This window comes from Rhodnius prolixus, unplaced genomic scaffold (genome assembly GCF_049639745.1).
Source record: "Rhodnius prolixus isolate KJV_2025 unplaced genomic scaffold, Rpr scaffold_4, whole genome shotgun sequence".
In the NCBI taxonomy this organism is placed as follows: Eukaryota; Metazoa; Arthropoda; class Insecta; order Hemiptera; family Reduviidae; genus Rhodnius; species Rhodnius prolixus.
Window position 1 is genome coordinate 4861103 of NW_027411614.1, and position 24641 is coordinate 4885743.

At 33.8% G+C, this 24641-nt stretch overlaps 1 protein-coding gene and 1 long non-coding RNA gene across 3 annotated transcripts in view; both read left to right on the top strand.

The window, feature by feature from the left end:
- LOC141455913 (uncharacterized) overlaps positions 1 to 1002 on the top strand; it is a 49478-nt gene extending 48476 nt beyond the window's left edge. The window contains exon 6 of the long non-coding RNA XR_012459534.1: positions 946 to 1002. This is a non-coding gene — a long non-coding RNA (uncharacterized lncRNA). The remainder of the gene's footprint in view (positions 1 to 945) is intronic.
- The window catches only part of LOC141455911 (ribosomal protein S6 kinase alpha-5-like), a 423200-nt gene that overhangs the window by 121194 nt on the left and 277365 nt on the right, over positions 1 to 24641 (top strand). Inside the window, exon 1 of one of the 2 annotated variants that reach the window (XM_074131401.1) lies at positions 22310 to 22922. The exons of the other annotated variant lie outside the window; for it this stretch is intronic. Coding sequence (XP_073987502.1) covers positions 22751 to 22922 — 172 coding nt within the window. The 5' untranslated portion in view covers positions 22310 to 22750. Of the gene's footprint in view, positions 1 to 22309; positions 22923 to 24641 lie in introns of those variants that run through there. 2 annotated transcript variants of the gene reach the window in all.

The following is a 24641-nucleotide window of genomic DNA, read 5'->3' on the forward strand; positions in this document are numbered from 1 at the left end:
CTGAATGATCAGTTTAAATCAAAGAAACTTATCTATGGGTTGCTACCTAATATATGCAAATAATTTACCATAAGTTTTTCTGTATTTTCCATAAAAATTTATGGAAATTTGGTCTGCATAATGTTTAGTACATTATTTTCCAGCTTCTGAAATTGATTTATAAGAGACATAAAGGGCAGGGGAGAATTCATTGCAAACCATCAGGATCTATTATTATAGCAATCCCCAGGTTAACCAAAGTTCGTAAAAGGTCAAAGTACATGGGCAAGCCCCAATGATCGCTAAGCATAAAGCTCTTTCAGTCTCCTCCTTATAACTTAATACCATGGGCGTTTTATCGCCCAGCTTAAGAAACCTCACTCTTGTCACATCCTTCTCAATCTAGCAAAACCTACACCTTCGATTAGTTCCAGCAACTAGGTCTTCAGAGGCTACATTATCCAGACCAGCAGCCCTTCCCCGTGACTCAAAGAAGCCCTTCGGTACTGATAGGGGTTGAGATTTACAGATCTAATTAGAGCCTGTGCACTCTAAATTTCTGAAGTAATTATTTTTTTAGCCGAACAGTACCGAGACCTCATGAATTAGATTAAAATATCTTATTTTCAAAAGAGCCTTAAATTTCTTAACTACTAAGAATGCCTAATAACAGGCTGCCTAAAGATTGCTTTAATAAATTATGTTCATTAGATCGATGGTAATGACAAGTTAATCAAATTCAATTGGTTTTAGCAATTAGTTTTTTTTTTTTTTGACATTCATTGTGATTGGCTGTGGTCGCTGCAAGATATTAGCCATTAAGAAAAATTTAAAAACCAATTGTTAGAGGATTTTAAAAGAACTTTTAATTATGGAGTACATGGCCATGATTTATAATTCAAGTTATAGCAGTGTATACAGTGTGATTTCATACGAAGATGCCTACCAATCTTATTTGTTTTCCAGGACACCTATTTGAAGTAACGCGTGTTATAAGTCAGATTGGTATCTGACTCCAAGATACGAGGGTCGTTTGAAAAGTCCGTGCAAAGTCAGAGAGATAGCACTACTGCCGCGTATCGAGGTTATGTTTAGTTAGTAGCATCTCTTGGAAGAACACACACCAAGTTTCAGCCAGATAGGTCTATTTCTTTGTGTTTGGCATTCGTTTGAATCGAGGAAGTCCAGTGATTTTCAAAAAGTGGACGAAAAAGAATTTCGTGTGTTGATTAAACACTACTTTATGAAAGGCAAAACGCCTCAGGAGACTAAAGAGAAGCTTGATAAACATAATGGTGACTCTGCACCTTCGATTAGAACAGTTTATAAGTGGTTTCAAAATTTTCGGAGTGGCCATATGGGCACAAGTGACGCTGAACGTTCTGGACGCCCTGTTGAGGTTACTACTCCAGAAATCATTGATAAAATCCAAGATATGGTGATGGATGACAGAAGAGTGAAGGTGCGTGAGATTGCTAGTGCTGTGGGCATCTCGAATGAACGGGTACATAATATTTTGCATCAACATTTGGACGTGACAAAGCTATCCGCAAGATGGGTGCCGCGATTGCTCACGCTTGACCAAAAACGAAATCATGTGAAGTGTTGCAAGGACGGTTTGCAGCTGTTCCAGAAGAATCCGCAGGACTTTAAGCGTCGTTTCGTCACTGTGGATGAAACATGGATACATCACTACACTCCTGAGACCAAAGAACAATCTAAACAATGGGTTACCAAGAGGGAATCTGTGCCAAAAAAGGCGAAGACCGTTCCTTCGGCCAGAAAGATTATGGCGACTGTCTTTTGGGATTCGCAAGGAATAATCCTCATCGACTATCTGGAAAAGGGTAAAACTATTACAGGTGCATATTATTCATCGTTAATGGACCGTTTGAAAACCGAGCTGCAAGAAAAACGCCCACGATTGGCCCACAAAAAAGTCCTTTTCCATCACGACAACGCACCAGCTCACACCTCAGCAGTTGTGGTCGCAAAATTATTGGAAATAGGGTTCCAACTCGTTTCACATCCCCCCTATTCTCCAGACTTGGCTCCCTCGGACTACTATTTGTTCCCCAATATGAAGAAATGGCTGGCGGGAAAAAGATTTTATTCAAACGAGGAGGTGATTGCAGAAACGAATGGCTATTTTTCAGACTTGGACAAATCCTATTATTCGGAAGCGATCAACAAACTAGAGCAGCGTTGGACGAAGTGAATAAGCCTAAAAGGAGACTATGTTGAAAAATAAAAAAGGTTTACCCCAAAAAATTAAGTAGTTTTTATTTTTGCACGGACTTTTCAAACGACCCTCGTATGTTATTATACAGCAAGGGCATCAGATATGAAATTAGTTCTGAAAGAGCCTGTACGTGTAGCTACGAAGCTGATCTTTGGCTCGTGTATATTCGTAGAATGCTCCTATTATCATGTAATAAGACAAAAATATTTATTAAAATATCATTCCCGTATCACCCACCTAATCTATTATTAATTTTAAAGCCCAGCTATTTGATATTTGTAATTTTAATGTTAATTCTTTGGAATTTAGAAGGGCTTTATCAAAAAGATAATCATCAAATATAATTTCATTTTGGCTGTAAACGTTTTTCGTACACAGTTTAGTCCAATGTACTTGAGGAACTTAAGTTTTTATAAGAAATTATAAACCTTTTCTTAAAGTGCATGTCTTTTTGTGTTTTGTGTTTTACTTTAATTTGAAAGTCTTCCTTTTTGTTTCTCTATTTTACACTTTCCATCTGTTATTTACCTAAGAGTATTCTGTAGTTGTAAAATAAAAGTAAATAAATAAAATAAATTACTTGTATTTTTATTTAAAATTCAACGCTTTTCCATGATATATTGTTTCATATCCTCAACATTCCCATCTCAAGATCTATGTAAGTGCAATCTTAATGCCAACAAAACGAATATTTTGAATGTCAAGGTTCACTCATATTAACACAGTCTCTCTCTCCCTCACACTCCTTCTTTTTCCTATGGTGCTTCTTCCCATGGAGGATAAATACTCGTAAAAATATTATATTGTCAGTAAGCTCTGAAGATGAGATCTAGTCCCTAGGTCGAAAGCTCGGCAAAAATTGAAAAAAATAATGCCTGAAATTGGCAAAAATAATGAACAATACTTGATTTTACTTGAATTCACTCTCATTCAACAGTTGTTACATTTAAAACAATAACGAGTACAAAAAAGTACTGACGATCAGTGCAGTTCATGCTAATTTGAGTTGTCTGTTACTTTGTTACTAACTTAAGCTTAAAATGTAGTTATAATATTATGTAAAAGTGGCTGCGTTCAATAGACAATAATAAAAATTATTTTTCAGCAGATCCCAAACTGGAATCGATCCCAAAAAAATTAATTTCAGCACCCAGAGGTTCGATGTCGTTTTTATTTATAATTATTTTCCTACTATGCTTTAAATTTTCTTTAAAATCTTACGGTTGACCGTAAAATATCTTACAAGAAGTTTAAAAGCATTGCTAGACCTTCAATTTTAACTGGTGAAACATAATTGTTATAAACGTATATTCCAGAAGTTAAAATAAATAGAAGGGACCAAGCCAGTTCTATGAACAGCTATGTTTGTATTAGTTGTGTTCTACATTATTATTTAAATTCATTATTGAAGTTAAGTTGGTCACTCTGGCTTCGTATGCTTTAGTCACCAGCTGATTTGACTAGTTACCGGCGGACATCTTTACTCGATTATTATCAATGGTTATTAGTTTGTTTTTTCGTGAATATTAATCCGTGAAAAAGTGAAAATTCATTACATAAATTGTTTTTAAGTTATTTTTAGTGCGTGTCATACAGTTTTAGTGCAAAATAATACAGTGATTTATTGTGAATAGTGCTCTATCTTGGACTGGAGATCTGGCTGGTACCTGTTGCTCTTTAATATTCTTTAAACAAGGTAAAACTTAATTTAGCATGAATTTAATATCATATTTCAAATAAATTTCTGTATTTCTTGAACAAAATTAAGAATTTATTATTTAAATATTCCTTGTGGTTAGATCTTTGCTTGGCCAGTCTTCTGAATTAAATTGTTACATGGTTCAGTTTCCATCGCTACAAATTTGTAATTGATTTATAACCCTTCTAATGTATTCTTTAGTCCAATCTTTTCTTATTAATAGATTCTAATTTCACAATTTGTATTCTTAGTATTTCCAAATCGTTTAAATTGTAAATTAAGATGAGTATCGTTCGAGTTTCTCTTAACTAACGACAGGAGCGCTTCATGCCTTTTACTTTGTAGTCACATCTTAACCTTTCCATTTCTCTTTTTCTTGAAATAAGTTTGTAAATTTTTTATTTTGACTTTTCTCTGGAAATAAACTGATTGAGAAAGTGACTTTAACAAAAACCTGCTGTTTTGTACGCCAATAATCAATGGTAAAAAAACAGAAAATCACCAATAATGCAATTTTTAAAAAATTAAATGCTAAAGGGAGACCACTTTAATGAGGTTCAAGTTAGAATGTATCGGGTTGTTGAACTATTTTTTAATTATCTATTTCTCACCTTTTTTTTCATTACCTTCTATTATCAAAACGTCTCGATCATTTTCTATGCACTTGGTGTACAGATTTTTCCCTAGTTTTCTATGTTATCTACAACACTTATTTGAAACATTCTTTTGGAACATTTGTTTTTTGATAACTGAGGCAGAAAAGTTTGCTTTTAAAGTAGTTACTTGTGTAGTGTATCTGTGTCATTTAACTAGAAGAAAGAAAGAATATTGCCAATTTCAGCCATTATTCTTTTATTTTTGCCAAGCTTTCGACCGAGGGTCTAGAGCTGCACGAGAAACGAGATAAATCTCGGTCTCGGTACCGAGACCGAGACCGAGACTTGAGCAACCGAGACCGAGACATGATATATATCTCGTCGAGAAATCTCGGTCTCGTCTCGGTTTTTCAAATATTAATGTTTAGCTACAAAATTATAAAATTGTGTTCTTTATTAATAAATAATCATTACGTGTATTGAATTAATTATTAAAAGATACGATTTTATTATATATGTTCAATATTACTACATCTATTTGACTTCGAATTACGTAAGCAAAGTAAAGTAATCGCCTATTTTTTCAGGCGGGGCTTTACGTCCAACTACCAATTAGGTGTCGCGGACGGAGGCGACTAGCAAACATACTTTACTGTAAATTTCTCATATTAACCATTAAATAAAATCCAAGGCCTAAGACCGGGAATCGAACCCAGTACCACATAAATTCACTAAATTTCACTATTCATATCATAAAAGAGCTTTTACTGAGTCAGAAGTTAGAGAAGATCTTCTGTTGGTCATTATCATCGCAGCTTGCGAAAATAATCTTTCCGATGGCACTGAAGTTGCACAGATACTAAAAATATTTTTCGCCATTCTAGACAAATTTTTGAAGGAATTCTCAAGTGTTTTCCACCATTCTAAAATGTCAACGTCTACTGGTGCTTGGTCTAATTTGGTGTAATTAATTATTTCTGTCTTCCATGCTTCGGTGATATTTGCTGATTTTTGAGCAAATGGCGCAAAAATATTGATGCAGTCGTCGTCGTCGTCAAAAGGTGAATCATCAGATTCTTTATCTTCACCAACAGCCATAACTAATGGAGCGGGAAGTTTGTTGGGAGGTGTATTTTTTATTTCACGAATCGACTTGTTATAGCAGGCAGATATGTTATTTGGGTCTTTCATTTGGCGCGTTTTCAACATCTTTTTGAAATTATACTATAAAGATATATAACAGTAATAGTAATATATGATGCATTGAAGTGTAAGTAGTTGTCTTCTTTTACACACATTTTCATTACCAATATATAAATTAAAATAATTATTAGAAAATAATAACATTTTTTGAAAAGATTATTAATAGCAAACCGCTTTTAATACTTAAACAAAAATTCAAAAAAACCGAGACCGAGATATCTCGACGAGACCGAAACCGAGATCGAGACTGCATAAAGTCTCGCCTCGTCTCGGTCTCGTGCAGCACTACGAGGGTCATCTTCAGGGCTTATGCTATTGACATTTTACATTGTTATACTGTAAGATTGGTATATCTTTTGTCATGTCCGCTTATGTACTAGGAGTTTTGTAGTAGTTTGTATTTCCCTTGGAAGTATGGGTTGATGAGTTGCAAACTGTTTCTGTGAAATTGATTTTTTTTTTTTTTTTTTTGAAGTGTTTGAAGGCTTTGTGGAATTAGAAGTTTTGTTCTTTTGTTATTGAAAGTACTCGTAATTCAGTGAGTTGATGATGGTCACTCTATTCGATTTTAATGTGGATATCTAAGTAACTGTTGACTTGTTTTGTGATAAGATTGTAAGAAGTAATTTACTGTGTCTGATTGCAGTTATGTTTAGTGATGTTTCAACATTTATTGATAATGAAATAAGTAAAATATTGTGGTTTTTTTACATTTGCTTTAGGAAATGTTAGGTCTTCTTTTTCTGTGGTGTGTTTCTTGTGTGATTCTAAGTTCCTTTCTGTTGTTTTCCAAAGGTGTATTCCACTTCAGTGAATATGTTGGATCGTTTGGCTCTCGACTTACATTGTAGAGAATTGTTCATAATTTTTGGTGGCTGATACATTAATTCAAAAACAATAAATAATACAGCCAATTTTTAGTCGTTATAATTTGTTTTATCTTTGCCTAGCTTTTGAATAGTTTTTACATTTTATATGCAAGTTTGGTGCTTCTTCTGTCTCGTCTACTTTGTACTCACTGCTAGTTAGCTTTCAGTCTCCATATTTCACTCTTAACTAGACAAACATTTATGTATACCGTTCAAAATTATAGAACACGTTATCTCACCAAACAGTAAAGTATGACGTTGTTGTTCTGGACTTGAAAAAAGAAGTTACTCATGCCGTCACATTAGTGGCTACTAAAAATATTACATGCGCCAAAAATACGCAAGCATATAGAAAGGAAGACATAACAACTCTCATTCGCACATTAAACACCATCTATATTTAAAATAAATGATAACGTTTCCAACACTTAACAGTGACGTAATATGTATTTTTATAGAACATTTTCTTTATCTTATCTTCATTTATTAAAATTTCACATCGTGTGCTCTTTGTGTCCGTTTTTCCCCTTTTTAATTTACATTAGTTGATTTAAATAAGTGTTAATTTTCAAAGATTATATTATTTATCATTTTTTAGGCCTAATTTTTGTTACCAATTTCATATATCTTGAACTTATTTGATTTATTACATTCTTTTAACCCTCTTAACAAGGAGATATTGCAATCGTGCCAATTTAGAATATTGTGTTTTTCAACAATTGAAGGCTTAGGAGTATTTAATAGCATACTTGAGTTTTTATTTGAATAATTGAATAATTTTTTCTGAGAAAATCTCATTTTTGGCATTTTTCTAGCTTTTTCGTATTAAAAAGAATGTTTTTGGTTAAAAGGCTTCTTTTTTTAAATTCTATACGATCACATAGTAGGTTTCATTTTATTAGTGATAAGAAAAATAAGTCCTTGTGTCCACCCACTAAGTCTGTAGAAGTGGGAATCAAAATTAGAGTAGGAATATTTTTTTTTGTATCCCCTTTTAGATTAGCAAAATGTTATTTTTATATAGATATCGGATACTGTTATTTTTTTTAATGATGCAATAAGCAGTTCCCTATCAGTTCTTAGATAATTTAACAAAGTCTAGAAACTGTTTATCGTACTGTAATAAAGGAATATAAAAACAGTCGCCAACTTTACTGAAATAGTTTTCTTTTTTATCTCTAACCGCTCTAAGTGATAACCTGTAATCTAGTATACTTAAACTTAAATTCTCTCTTTTTTGGAAAAATTTACAACTATTTTTAAATTATTAAATTTGGTTTAAATGCCAACGTTGGGTTGGCTGGGTTATAGGTTGTGGTAAAAATTATACGTATTATTGTTTTCATAATTAAATTAAAATTTATCTTTGCCATTATTTATTGAATATTATTTACAAATATGTTTGTAAGATTGATTTGTTCTAAAATACATTGTGATTGTTGTTTATGTAAGCTGTAGTTAATGTATTCGTATTTCTAGTAATGAACGGCTAAATGTATCATTAACAGTAAATTTCACCACTAAATATCTTTCTTGCCACAAGAACAAAAAAATACAGTAAAACCTCGATTAACCGGGCTGACTTCCGGCTATACCCACCCCGGAAAACTGAAATCCCGGTTAAACCGAATACACAGTATAACATAGTACATTTTGTACGTTTAACACCAGTTTTCTTAACGGGATTCCATTGCGTAAGTGAAATAAAAATTCGACCGAAAGGGGCAAACGAAAAGATGTTTTCTGTGGGACATTACTGATTAACACTGAAGACTTGAGCTTGTGATTAGGCTGCTCTCTGGGAAGATTAAAATAATGCCGGTAATTATTCCACTAAAAATATAACCATGAAGTTGAAAATGAACCATTTACGGACACGTAAATCCCATGGTCTTTAGTAAGACCGTGGCAAATCCCAAGAAATTCAGTACTAATTGCACCACATATTTTGGATTTTTACATACATAATGACCTTTCAAGAAAATCAGGTACAAAAAGAGTTGCTGCCACGCCTACAATTATGTTACATCGGAAGACAAAAACATTTTCCTCGTCGCCACCGAAAATTAACTTTTGTTTCTGCGCCGATCCAGGTGTTCTTATGATGACTCAACATGATCCCGGTTAATCGAGGTTGTACTGTATGTATATATGTACATTTTGGTATTGTGTTTATTGTTTGGTTATGGGTTTCAACAATCTGTTAACTGTAGTTCTTGGCTGAGGATTACTTTCGTTCTGTTGTTTAAACAACATAACGAAATAATGGATGTGTCATTGCCTTATCCTATAATGAATAGAGTTATTCAGGGGATAGGTGATAACATTTATTCCCAAAAATAACATTAAATAGAAAAAAAATACCAATGATACATGGTATTTGTACGGCGATAAAGGAATTCACATTAAAGTTAACTTAAAACGTTAAATGATTCATCCACAATTAGACAATGTTAAGAATGAATAAGCAGTGAAAGGGAGATCAATAGACTGACTGCTTTTTAGTAGCCTTTATGCTTGTTATATCTTAAATCTTTTAAGTTGGATTCCTTGTTAATAAAATACTGCGGAATGTTTAAGGAAATTTTGTAGTAATTTCTAGTTTTTTCGTTTTTTTGGAAACTACCTAACGAGATAATCGATTGTTTAACCATTAATCAGCGTTGTTACGAGTAGAATGGCCTCGCCATAACCTTCGCAACAATAATCTTCTACAGCCATTATTAAACTGTGCTCACCTCTTGCATTATCGATAAGCGTATTGCATTTCTAATGTACTTAACTTCTAAACTGTTGTTATAATATTCTTGCTTTGCAATCAAATGTGTTTAATTGACGCATTAATTAATTAGACTGGTCTAACTCCTCTTCTTTTTCAATTTTTTGTAATAGTTATAGTGTGATCTCAGTCAAGATGTTATTTGAATTCATTTAAAGCATTACTTCAAGGCATGTGCTGCTTTATATGGCTGCTAGGGATTTGAAACTGGTACCTTTCGCGATTCAAGACTACTAATCAACTCTTGGATTTATCCTGTCTTCTTTGTTGTTTTTTTTTATTATTAATTTTAATAATAAAATTGTATCCCCTTGCTTAATATACATTCCTCTTGCTATTGATAGCTTCTTAGGGGCCAGGATTGGGTATTTCCCTGTGACTCCACACTGCAGTCTCTTGTGTGTTTTATGTGATGGGCTGTCCAGAGTAAATGTATCCTGACTCATGGTAGCATTTATAACTTATAGAACCTTTATTTTTCTGTTTGCTTTTAGATTATTACTTACAGACTCTCTTTTGTTTCAATCTTTTAATAATCTAGGTTTAAGACTGTATGCTGGTGTATTATTTCCTAGCAGTTCTAGGTCTATTAACAAAATATAATTTTTATTCTTTTATGAATTAAATATATTTAGAAATTAAGACGGACTTAACCAAGCCGTGGATGCTGTAGATTGTTATAGAAAATCTCCAACTTAGCATTGAAGATTCTACCGTTCGAAATATTCTTTGATTTTTATCTATCGTAGCAAAGCATGTTTATGGTATACCTGACCGGTATCAGATTTTCGTCCATCATTAGAGGTAGATTAAGCAGTTTAGTGTTGAGGATTAAACTCAAATTATGTTTCCGCCCCACCACTACACTTGCTCATTCACTGATTAACCTGAACTACCGATTTTTACAGTTTTTTTTTAGAATAAGCTTTGCATTATAAGCTCATTGCATTCATATAGATCTATAGCTTTCATTTGTGCAGTTTTCTAAAGTAAAAGGCTATTTAATGCATTTCTAAGGAAAGTTTAAGCTTTAAGCTTCCCTCTAATTAAAGTGGTAGCTTAGATTTAAGTGATTTTTGTCCTAAAGCTTAGTTTCTGTCTCACACTATTCTTGCTGTGATTCAGTGACAGTGATTCAGCAAGTATATTGTGGAGAAGGAAACATAATTGAAGTAGAATTCTCCTCACACTAAACTGGATAAATTCATCTCTGACAGATAAAACTCTGAAACCGGCCATCGTATACCCTAAACATGCGTGCTACGACTAATCGAAAGGTTTGACCAGCATTGAGGACCTTTATCACATTTTCTGTGATTGAAATGTTTTCTTAGGATTTGTTAATGGAAAAATTAAAGATTTTATAAAGTGGAGAGGTATTTAAGAGATTATTTTAATAGGTTCTTGCAAAGGAAAGCCCCAATAAAAGTTAATATTTAGTTTATTTTTTTTTTGAAAATTAATTTCCAAAATTTTGAAGCTAGTTCTGCTAGTTAGGCGCCACGGTAGCCGAGCGGTTAGAGGCGAGAGCTGCGAAGCTAATATGTATTGTGGTACTGGGTTCGATTCCCAGGTCTTAGGCCTTGGATTTTATTTAATGGTTAATAAAAGAAATTTACAGTAAAGTATGTTTGCTAGTCGTCTCCGTCCACGACACCTAATTGTTAGTTGGACGTTAAGCCCCGCCTGAAAAAATAGGCGATTACTTTACTTAGTTCTGCTAGTTAATATTTTAAACCATGATGTGGTTAAAACTCTCGAAACTGAGGGCAATTCAACTCTATTTAATTATAATCAATTTAATGTACATAAACTTTTGACTTACACTAAACACATTATAATGCATAATGCACCATATAATGCACTACCATAATGTCCGTACCATTGATGGACCAATTATGTCCTTCAAAGCTTGTACACTCACTCAAAATGTCATTCACCCGTGATAGAGTGAAGTTCCAATACTATTTGGACATGATCTGTCCATTCCTCAGACCACTTAATGTGTCCACTTGTATATCCCAAAACTATATCAGCACCCTTTGGACATATTGATTGTTGGGTGGAAATGTCTGCTTGCTGTACTTAGTGTAATTATAGGTGTGACAGTCGAATTACATTGTTTCTGTTTTTTTTTTAAGAAGAAATAATCGAAACTATCAATATTAGGCCATTTAATAGGAGCTCTTAGTTTAAAATTAAACTTTTAGTTTGTGTCGTTATTTTTAAAGAAGATATCAAGAAAAATCTAAAACCTCAAAATTTAATGCTGCCATTCCTCAAGAACTACCTAAAGAATTTTTCACTTTAGCCTAAATTTAGATAGCCAGCAAGCTCCAGATAGAACTGGAGACCTAAATCTAAATAAAACTCCGCCACGTTTTCGTTGCATCACCAAAGTCTTGGAAATTAGTCAAAAAAACTTCCTTGTTCTTAGAAAGAGAACATCTAGATGGACACATACTCGAATGGGTAATGTAGGTTTTCTTATGAAACGCTCTAAAAATTGTGTACAATTCTGTTAGGACATATTAAAAACAAATTTAGAGTTCTAACTTGTAATCTTAAACTATATATTGTATTATTTTGTTTAAAAAGCGCCAAGGTAGCCGAGCGATTATAGGCTAGACCCGCAATACTAAGATGTATTGTTAGTTTAGTGGGTTCGATTCCCCTGGTCTAGGCCTTGGATTTTGTTTAATAGTTAATATGAGAAATTTACAGTAAAGTATGTTAGGCAGTTATAGGCTAGACCCGCAAAGCTTAGATGTATTGTTGGTTTAGTGGGTTCGATTCCTGGAGTCTAGGCCTTGGATTTTGTTTAATAGTTAATATGAGAAATTTACAGTAAAGTATGTTAGGCAGTTATAGGCTAGACCCGCAAAGCTTAGATGTATTGTTGGTTTAGTGGGTTCGATTCCCGGGGTCTAGGCCTTGGATTATATTTAATGGTTAATATGAGAAATTTACAGTAAAGTATGTTTGCTAGTCGCCTCCGTCCACGACACCTAATTTGGCAGTTTGACGTAAAGCCTGCCTGAAAAAATAGGCAATTACTTTATTTTTATATTTTTTTTAAAACGCGTCACTTCTGGCCACCGGACAGTTGTTCTTTTTTCTACAGCCAACAACACTGCCTCTTTTACCGGACATTGAGCTGTAGAGGCTCCTCCAGTACGTTAACTACTGTGCTGATTCCTTCCATTCTTTTAGATAAATATATTATAATACCTTTATTTAAGGTGGGGGAAGAAGATTTACAGTTGAAACCTTTTCCAGTCTCGCAATCCATCATATATTAAGGGCAACTAAAGATTCTGTAAAAATCTGGCACTTCGAAAATGATGGTAAAACAACATGTATGAGAGATGTCCCACCTGATTTTACTAACCAATTTTGACAATTAGATGACGTACAGGTGTATGTATGTGACATTTAAAAAGACCCAACTGTTCCCGTTTGTTTACAAAATAAATGACAAAAAAGTTGATGTAATTAATTTTGTTGAAATTATAACCGTGTAGGTGTGTGAGAGAGAGACAGAAGTTCGTTTATTGTGAGCAGTGAGCAGGGTAGGGTAAATTAATCAGAGTTACAATTAGTATTAATTAAATAAATAGCCAGTCAGCAATCTATCCAGAGGGAACTTCATTAAACTGGGGAGCACAAAACTTTCTGCCATCATTGTGAATTTAGTTGCTAAAACACGGTGACACCATGTTTTACACAAACTTTTTATGCATGAATTCTGTGCATGGTTTATTTAAGTTAGATTTTCATAATAATTTGCTGTTAGGATGTTATATGTTTATTTTTCGCTAGAATAAATTCATATGTATTTTACTTAACTTCCTTTTGCTAAGCTGGTTAACGGAAGTGGGGGAAGTATGGCGATCGTGTCATATTTTCGATTTTGATTTCCTGGATTCGTGGGTAAGAACTCAAATTTCTGCACTTGTATAATAATTGACTATTTTTACATTTTTTTTTAAATCTTTTTTTGGCATTGGCTTTCGCCATACAGCCAGCATCGTCTAGGTGCTTATCACTAGAATATCACTCACTCTCCATTCTTACTTATAAATATATTCGCTTCACACATTCATCCCTCTAATATTAATATATCAAACTATTTACATATACTAACAACTAATGGATGGATCAGTACTCTATATTCCTGACATCCTTATAGCTTAACCGAAATTAAAATCACGTAATCCTTCTCTAATCATTTTCTTCCATTCATTCTAATCGGCTATAACTTTTAAATACATTCGTATTTCATTGCTAGCTCTGCTACAGACTTAAGCACATATATGTTGGTGGAGAATATTATGTCTTCGTAGCGAAATGGTGCATCTAAATATCTGTATATGTCGTCAAACATTCGTTTCCTTTCTACCACATAACGTGGACATATGTCATTATTATATTGTCCTGAAATCCTCCTCCTCATTGCAATCTACGCAAAGAGGAGAGGACCTTTTGTTGATCCTGTGTTGATATGATCCGCACACCGCGTGGTTCGCTATCAGCCTGCTTATTGTCGTAAACAACCCATTTATTAGTGACAGTTCTCTTAAACCATGGTTGTCTAGGTAACTGATCTGCCATAGTTTTATAGAATCTTACTTTATTACCATTACTGTAATCTGTCTGCCATTTTTGTATTTTTACATTCTTTACTTGTATTTATTATTATTATTATTATTATTATTTATTTATTTTATATTTTTAATTAAAACTGTCCGGTAGGACAGTTGTATAAGGGTTGATCGTCAAAAACTGCACGAAAAAGCGTAACGTTGAAAAACACCCAACTTTGACAATTTTATAATTTATGTTATCCCAACCTTGTTCACTATACCTAATTGGTAGTTGCTTGCACACCCCACCTGAATAAATCGACACTTATTTTAATCTATTCTACAATATTTATATAAGGTGTATACTGAATTTTGACCCGAAATATTAATTTTAATATATCCCCTGTACCTGCAAAAAGTAGTTTTTTTTGTAATTGGTTTGTTTGTATGTATAAATGTATTCGTCAGTCGGTTTAATCGGGAAATGTGTCTGTGGTCAGCATAATTAAAAAATCAAACAAAATTGCGGGAAGTATACATTTTTTACTACAAAATTTAGATATCAACATCGGACTCGATGCTATTGGATAAAAGCATTTATCTATAACTGTGGAATTAGTTGAATAAGTTTTTTAGTATTCTGAGATAGATATACAGTCGAACCTCTCAATAACGGTCACTGGCGGGGGAAAGCAAAGTGGCCGCTGTTTGGAGGTGGTCGTTAGAAGGAGGTAGGCAAGTTTCATAATGAAAAAATATGGTTTTTTTTCCAAACATCTATTTAAAAATTGTTTATTATTAATAGATTTAAACACGTACATAATTGCATAATTATTTAGCTATATGATATGCATCAAGTTTTTCTTAATTATCCAAAAAATATATCAAAAAACTACATATTATTGACTTAATTAATAATTTTTATTATAATCATCACATTTATTCATAACAATAATAATTTATGGTAAAATTATATCATCATACTATAATCTATTAATAGAAAAAATAGGACAAACCTTTCGGCAAGTTGACGATGGCTCGATTTGGTTTTTGCAAAATCTTCCAAAACATTTATTTTCTCTTCTAGAGTTAACCACTTTCGTTTGAGAGACATAGCGGGAAAAAATAATATTGTTCGTCCAAAGTAATATTGAAAAATGATTAAAATGGTACAAAATTTATGGAGCTTATAGAAGGAAACTTTAGGAAAAACCAGGAAAAAAAAGAAAAACTTGAGAGGGGATAATTCTTTTTTATCACCGCGTCAAACGAACTTTTAAGAATAAAGTGGTCATTGATGGGAGGTGAAACATATAATCCGTTCCCCAAAAATCAGTGCTCGCGGTCGTTATGTAGAGTGTCCGTTAGACGGAGGTTCTTTTATATAGAAAGTGTATATAGGGGTAAAACGGAGAAATCCAAAAACTGCCCCGTAAATGGAGGTGGTCGCTAGTGAGAGTGCCTTTTATGGGAGGTTCGGCTGTATATAACATATATTTGGTAAAACAGTTCATGCATTTAAAAAAAAAAAAAAAAAACTAAGAATGCGTATATTTAGTTCAACATACGCGGTGTCATGGGTTCGAATCAACTGGTGAACCCTTAGATTTATTTCTTCCTTGTGAGCTTCACTTGTCCAGTGATGAATAATGTTGTCTGTGACGAGAGAATATTTTCTTGAGGCCGGCAGTTATTCTGAAATACGAGGGTCGTTTGAAAAGTCCGTGCAAAGTCAGAGAGATAGCACTACTGGCGCGCATCGAGGTTATGTTTAGTTAGTAGCATCTCTTGGAAGAACACACACCAAGTTTCAGCCAGATCGGTCTATTTCTTTGTGTTTGGCATTCGTTTGAATCGAGGAAGTCGAGTGATTTTCAAAAAATGGACGAAAAAGAATTTCGTGTGTTGATTAAATACTACTTTATGAAAGGCAAAACGCCTCAGGAGACTAAAGAGAAGCTTGATAAACATTATGGTGACTCTGCACCTTCGATTAGAACAGTTTATAAGTGGTTTCAAAATTTTCGGAGTGGCCATATGGGCAAAAAGTGACGCTGAACGTTCTGGACGCCCTGTTGAGGTTACTACTCCAGAAATCATTGATAAAATCCATGATATGGTGATGGATGACAGAAGAGTGGAAGGTGCGTGAGATTGCTAGTGCTGTGGGCATCTCGAATGAACGGGTACATAATATTTTGCATCAACATTTGGACATGACAAAGCTATCCGCAAGATGGGTGCCGCGATTGCTCACGCTTGACCAAAAACGAAATCGTGTGAAGTGTTATAAGGACGGTTTGCAGCTGTTCCAGAAGAATCCGCAGGACTTTAAGCGTCGTTTCGTCACTGTGGATGAAACATGGATACATCACTACACTCCTGAGACCAAAGAACAATCTAAACAATGGGTTACCAGGGGGGGGAATCTGCGCCAAAAAAAGCGAAGACCGTTCCTTCGGCCGGAAAGATTATGGCAACTGTCTTTTGGGATTCGCAAGGAATAATCCTCATCGACTATCTGGAACTATTACAGGTGCATATTATTCATCGTTATTGGATCGTTTGAAAACCGAGCTGCAAGAAAAACGCCCGCGATTGGCCCACAAAAAAGTCCTTTTCCATCACGACAACGCACCAGCTCACACCTCAGCAGTTGTGGTCGCAAAATTAATAGAAATAGGGATCCAACTCGTTTCACATCCCCCCTATTCTCCAAACTTGGCTCCCTCGGACTACTATTTGTTCCCCAATATGAAGAAATGGCTGGCGGGAAAAAGATTTTATTCAAACGAGGAGGTGATTGCAGAAATGAATGGCTATTTTTCAGACTTGGACAAATCCTATTATTCGGAAGGGATCAACAAACTAGAGCAGCGTTGGACGAAGTGTATAAGCCTAAAAGGAGACTATTTTGAAAAATAAAAAAGGTTTACCCCAAAAAATTAAGTAGTTTTTATTTTTGCACGGACTTTTCAAACGACCCTCGTAAAGCTCGGAGCGTCAATGACTTCAGATTAACAAAAATGTTAAAAAAACTCTCCCGATCGAATTCTATTAAGTCATCGGTTCCCAACCTTTTTTTTTCGCCCCGTACTCCTAAAGAAATTTTACTCGAAGCTCACACCCCCTGAAATTTATATTTTGCTCAAGGATAAATTCATCAAAAACAAGTATAATAGCAACCCAAGATGTGAAATATACTCATAAAACGATTTCTTACAAGCTCAAAGAATATCTTAATCATGTGAAACGAAAATATGAAAAATATTTGAATAATAATAATAATAATATCCTAGTTCTCGCACCCCAGGTTGGGAACCCCTGTGTATTTAGGGCTCCTCTGTGCAAAGTTATGGTTAAGCTTTCCCCAAATTTCTAGCGCCTTCATCATGAAAATGATTTTTAATTTTCCGCAAGTACAAAGATTCACATTCTTCTAAATTGGAAAGATAGCCAAAGCTCTTTTAAATCTAAATTGATCGCGGAATAGCTGTAAGTTTATGGTAGCGTAGCCCTTTAAAAATCAATTTTAAGCTTTCTACAATTTCCACTTTATTTTTGTAAATTCTGTTCCCAAACGCGTAGACACAACTAACACGAGCTGAAAACTTCTTCTTCTTTTTGGTGCTTTAACTTATATACTTCCGGTTATAACTGATTTTTTGAAAATTTGACGTGATTGCAGTATTGCTCCTTAAATAGGGTGGGAGATGATAAAGAACTAGTTAAACTCTCTTGTAAAGTAAATATTTGTTTTCTAAGAATAGAATTGTTCTAAACATTTTTATCTAATAATACGATAAGAGGGGACTTCTCAATTTTCATTTATTTCCATTTTGTTTTCTCATTTCAGTAATAGTTTGTTCTATGTAAAAAAAAAAAAAAATAATATTTAGGTTGATCTAAAGTATATTGGAGACACTTTCTTCCCCCACTGGCCGCTTGGAGGCGGCAGAGCAGAGTTCGATGCACTGTATCCCTAGAAGTGAGTGGGGTGATTGTTACCCCAGAGTAGTAGGAGTTCTTGTAAACTTGGCTTGTCTGGGGAAATCGCCCCCCTCTAGGGTAACTTTGGTGTTAGTCAAAAGCTGGATTATATTTGTTGGTTAGTTCATTGGCTTTTCATGTTTAGGTATATAGATTTTGTTGAGGATATCTACTCCCACTTTTCTTTTGTGTCCTTTCAGTTTTCTTTTTTTCTCTCACTAATTTTCTAATTACTCTTACAAGCGCCATAGTTTTTCCCTTTCTCTTAAGGTTTTCCCAGGATTAGTTACGAAATAATTGTTTCTTTTTTTATAACATTTACTTTCTCTATTTACGTCTTTGAAACTAAAGTATTTCCATCTTATTATTTAAAAATCCACATTTGCCAGGCTCTCAGGAATCTTAAGTCCATGTTTCTACTGTAGAAATCATCCACCATTAACAGCCATTCTGTTTTATTCATCCAACCACTAAACTGCGCCTTTATTCTTTATGAAATTATCATTATTATTATTTATTCACTCTTAGATTCCGACCTTAGATCATACATAATAAACACATGGGTGTACGTGAACATATCGGACCCTCTAAAGCAGTAAAGTATGAGCTTCCGCCTTCGTCCACGATATCTAATCGGTTGTTGGACGTTAAGCCCCGCCTGAAAAAAAGTAGGCCATTACTCTACTTATTTATTTATTTAATTACTTTAAGACGCGTCAGTTTATAATTATTGGGATCAATAGGTGGATTCCTGTTTTCCCAGGCATTGCAGCCAAAAGCCCCTACCTTAGATAATCCTAGTGGATTAATCCTCCTCTTTTTACTAGGTCAAGGATCTTGCTCATCAGTCATGTTTTCAAAGGTTTATTGTTGCATTCTCCAGATAATCTGGATCCGTAAATTCTCTCAAATTTATTCTGGAACCAGAATCGCCTTACACACTACTTTTTGTTGTGATACGATGTCCTCTTGGCTGCTAAGTGCCAAATATCTATTATCGCAACCTTCCGATCGCTACTCGCAACAAACATGATGTGAGAAGCCGTGTCCCTTCCTGTTACTAACATAGTCAAACCCAGAGGTTCTTAGTTAAATAGTTTTAATTCATTTTTCTATGTGGAGATAAGACTGCAATGCTAAGGGTGTGGTATTGTGTGAAGTAGAAATGGTTTGGTTTCTCTTCTCTAATCTTGGTTTTCATGCATTCTAGCTGATGATCTTAATCTTCAATATCTGGTAGATGACACTAACAGAAATTTTTTCAATAGGATGAAAAAATAATTGCCATTTCAGTCGTGATAAATTTTTATTCAGCCGAGCTTTCGACCTAGGGACTAGGTCATCTTCAGGGCTAGTTTACAAAGTAATATTTTACATTACAGGGTTGGTGTGTCTTCTTTCTTGTCTGTTCATGGACTGAAGGGAAGTCAGAAGACACACCAACCCTGTGATGTAAAATATTACTTTGTAAACTAGCCCTGAAAATGACCTAGTCAGTCCCTAGGTCGAAAGCTTGGCAGAATAAATGTATCACGACTGAAATGGCAATTATATTTTCATCCTATTGAAACTATGAATCAGTCACCAAAAATAATGAACAGAAATTTTTTCCTGTGATAAAAAACTTATAAGAGAACTTTGTGGTAAAGTATTGTTAGCTAGACGCCTCCGTCCACGATACCTAATTCAGTAGTTGGACGTAAAGCCCACCTAAATTTTTCTTTACGTTTTTTTAAATTTTTAATCCAAGTTACAAGTATGGATTAAAAATTTAAGTATTTCTGTTTAAAAATATGGCTCTTCTTTACTACCAAGATCCAATTGCCTTCGCACAGGTATGGGTTATTTAACCCAGCAACCTCTTTGCAGATTTTATATGGATGGGTTAAATAAAAGCCAAGACCAAGGTACCAGGGGTACTAAACCTGCCAGTTACATGCCACAACATATCTCAGCTTTGCCATCCTTGCTTCTTTTAAATCGCACAGCCAAATCGGTGCTATATTCAGTTTCTGTTTGTACAAAAAAGTAAACAATAAGCACAATTGTGAGCAACATCATGTAGAAAAATAAGTAAATGACAACACCATAGTTTTTAATAGCATAATACATTAGTTCAAACTTAAAAAGAAACGTGCCAATTTTTTTAAATGTTTAGTCAATTAATTTTGAAGGTCACTAGCTATCAGTGTATTAACTTTCTTTCTTTTTGAGTTCAAACTCCTCTTAGAAGTCAAGATAAAATAAACACACACCACTTTAATCTTTGGAATTTCCAAAAAAAAAATTAATATTTTAGAAATTTGACTAAATTAAAGACGAAACAAAGTAAAAAGAAATAAACAAGATATTTTGTTGTATCATTTTTCTAAACACTAGAAATATGTTACTTATTAACGGAGAATGAGCTACAAAACAACCACTACTTGGAACATTCCAGTTGGTTTATCTTATCCGGCCGTCCGTAGTGGTCTTGTTCAGTTGGTTGTTATTGTCATTTATCACTTTGAAGGTTCCCTTCATATACTTCTGTCCCATAATGTTTACTTCTTTTCCTTTTTCTTTCTTTTTTTTGAAATATTTTATCTTGTAGAAGTATCAGATACTTATTTTATTTTCTCAAATGACTACTTCCAGCTAGCTTATCTTTAATATCAATGCAGAAAGTACGTTCAAGAATTAATACCAGATTTATTTGACTAAGATTTTAATAGATATTTATTCTAATAGATAATAACGGTAGAATTTCAAAACTTGTTTGATTTCTCTTTGATATGGGTATTTTTTTTTTTGATCTTGAAATGTTTAAATTAATTAGTTTTTGTTTTTTAATGGGCCATTAATTTTTTATTTTATTTTTTTTTAAATGTAAATTGGTCCAAAATATTTATTGAATTAATCGTTTGTTTTAATTTATTATTTTTTAATCAAGAATTTCAGAAATTATGGCTCTGATTTGCTTAACAATCTTGTTATGATTTAGAAATGTGTCAGATTATCTAGGTCAGAAAATTTTCCGTTTTTATATATATTAATTGTTTCGATATACGTTGTTCTTTACACAAAAAGACCGAAGGGGATTAAACGAGAAATTGCTTCTCTATTTCCAAGAAACTTTGGGCCTTGTTTTGATTAATTGTTCCCTGACAGTTTATGAAAATACTTAAAACTAATAATCCTTCCCCAAAATGTGATAAAACAAAAAATAAACGCTTTTTTCAAAGTGCGCCACTTTTTTTTGTGGAGCAGTTTAATAATAATCAAAACTACTCCGAGACATGGGTTGGTAATAATGTTTAATAATTGATATTTGCTACTAGAAACATTCTATATGCCATAGATTCTTTAATATAGGCAATTAATGGCAGCCAATTAGAGCCATTCAACAGCAGAGAATCATTTCACTTTCCTTTAAGGTCACCTTGTCAAAGAATTTCTTTCTTATAAAACCCAATATTCTACAATGACCAAGAAAGTGAAATACATCTTCATTGACGCCCAATAATGCATTTACTGCATGTGTAGTTTCTTCCTTGAATATATGGCTTATAGTTTAGGTCAAGTAGCTCTTCTCTAATCTTCATAATTAGACCCTCGCTGTAGGGCATCCAAACCAATATAAGTGGAATTTACTTTGAAAGACAACTTGCTATAAATTTTATGGTACGTATTATTAAGAGAGTTAGTGTGAGTGTGAGGTTTAAAGCTTTGGAACAAAATTAGCCTAAGAACTGTTTAACCACTGGATAGGTTAAAAGACTAGACCCGCAATGCTAAGATGTATTGCTGGTTAGTGGGTTCGATTCCCCTGATCTAGGCCTTGGATTTTTATTTAATGGTAAATATTTATAAGAAATTTATAGTAAAGTGTGTTTGCTAGTCGGCTCCGTCTGTGACACCTAATTTCGTGGTTGGACTTTTAAGCCTGCATTACTTGTTCCAAGACATTTTGAGATATAAGTTTAGCATCTCAAGAATTTACACCAGACTTTTTTTTAGCTTAAATTAAATAATAATCAATAAATTTTTAATTGAATTAAAAAACTGTGAAGTGTAAATTTAATTCATTTATCAGTTCTGCGTAGCCATGATGTTCAACTAAGTGTAAAAGGAAAATATATAGATATACGTCTGTAGGAATCAATTTGACAAGTTTTGTAAAGGAATGAAATAAAAAGTGCACGGCTCCAGGCAGCTTATGGGGTCGTAGGATTGGCAACAAAGAGGATGAAGAGGAGGAGGTAGTGGCGTAGCCGTCTGGTTGTACTTTAAACAAGAGATAGCGCTCTCCTTTGGAGGGAGGGGTGAGAGAAAACCACAGACAGTCTCTAGTTACGGCCGCACAGTCCAAAAGCGCATGCGCTAGCAAACAGCTGATCGAATGGCCACGATCAACCAGGGTGGGGGCATAATTCTTACTACTCAGTACCACGAGTCAGTTGAGTTGTAAACTGTAAACTTGTAACATGTGATTCGTTAACGGGAAAAGGTTTAATTAAATATTTTTTCCTTTTTTCTTTTTAAATAATATCCGGGAGATATAGTTTTGTTTTGTTTTTTTCTTTTTTTCGTTTTCATTTTTAAATTCATAATTTATTCAACATTTTCAAATTTTGGATATTTATTGTGTTTGTGCTGCAAACAAAAAAATTATTTTCTTCGGGCTTTCAGTTCTTATTGATAGTTAACTAGTTTTCATTCTTTGATTTTCTGTAAATTCCGTAACACTAGTTTCTTGTTTTATATGTGACAAATAGTGTAGTTTGCCATAAAATAAAAGTTTCTCTTTAAATTTAAAAAAAATAAAATGGGTGTACACAAGACTACCGAACATGAAAGTGGATATTTTGAGGATGAAGATGAATCGCGACCAAATCGTGAAAGTAATAACAATACTGTGGAATATCGCCTGTGTCCAGAACAGATGGATCAGTTATTTTATGAAGAGGATAATGTGGATAACGTTAAATCGAATACTGGTAGAGTTTTTTTATTTTTTATTATTGTAAATTTAATACTTCCCTCCCCCCAATCTTATCATTCATTATTCATTAATAGAACAAGCATTGAATTCTTCTGTTTCTGTTAATAGGCTTTGTAGGGATTCCCAGTTTAATACGGGAGTTAGACCACGTGACTCTAGCTCTACTCAAAAGTCTTGCAAGTTCTAAGTCCTAACGTCAAGTTAAGTTAATGAAACCTCATTTTCCTTAATATAAAACTGAACCGTCATTCAACTGTGTTTAAATAATAGACGGAATCTTTAAGAAGTTTTGGTTTCTCTTTTAAAATAAATTTACAGCTAGTTTTTTTCATTTTCTTTTAGTTCTTATCAATTCCTAATGTTTACACGGAAAGGCTGAAGTCTAACGCAAAGAGATTGTAAAGAGCGATTGTAAATAATAATTCTGACCATATTTTTTAAATATCAATTTATTACAAATGAAATATTGCGAGCTAAATAATAAGGTTGTAACGAATAGAAATAGTGCTGAGCTCTGTTGTTCTGTTTAGTGGCCATCTATAAATATAGTAGTATCGGAATAACTAAGATTATAGTGCATAAAAATTACCTTATAAAATCAACAGTTGTAACCAAACAAATGCTGCAGTAGGTTTTTGTGGTTTTTAAAAAACAAAGTTATGTGTTTGAAAATGAGGTCGAACACAGGAGAGTTATCTCACAGTGGCCTCTCTCTCTCTGCCCATTCTCTTTCTCACACTCTCTCCTCCTTAAAAAAAAAAAAAAAAAAAAAAGAGGCAACATTACTCTCCCGGTTCACCTAAATCTCTCCGAGAGTACTAACCATCAACCTGGTGGTTCTTCCATCAGGTTTCACTCGCTAACCAGTCTTTTTTTATTTTTGCGCCAGTGTGCCATGTGGCTGGGTCTGTCAGAATTAGCTTGTGTGTTTTTATTTTTACAAGGAGAGAGTCCTCCTGCTACTCCTCCTCTTGTCCTGGGGGGGGCTAACCGTTCCAGGCGGTAGTATAACGGTACTTGCGGGTGCCACATCAGTGTGTTCTTTCATTTCTCTCTTCTTTTTTTTTGTATTGCTTCTTCTACCCAGTGGCCAGTTGCTACCTTTGTTTGTTTTTGTTTACGTAAAGTTAAATATGGTCACGTGCCCATTTATACTTATACCTTTTATGGTTATATGTCTCTGTAATAACTTTATTTCTCTTTGACTTCGTGATTCGCTCTATAATATTTCTCTCTCTCTTTCTCCTGATTTCTCAATTATTTTATTTTCAATATACTTTCACATTATTAAAATTTAATATGCAAAAAAACTCCATAATTTGAAAGACCCATACAAGGACGCGTATTACTTTAAAAGTTCTGGGTTATGAAAGTTGGTCAAGGAAGTGCCCCTGGAGATATTTCACTAATTCTTCTTTTTCCCTCCATATTTATTTTGGTTTTGTTTTGTTTTTATGGAAGGAATATAATTAGGAAAAAATTTTCTTAAAATATCTTTCTCTAACGGCAACTCATTTTTCTATATTGCATAGGTTTTCCACGATTTTTTCTCTCTCACGACAATTTAAACTTCAAAAATTTTCTACAAACATGAACTTTTTACTGTATTTAAATGATTTTATCATAATCAGAAGAACCAGTAGTAGCTCATTATGATAAAATTAGTCGAAAGAAACTTCCTGATTGAGTATTTGTATGGGATACACATTGTACG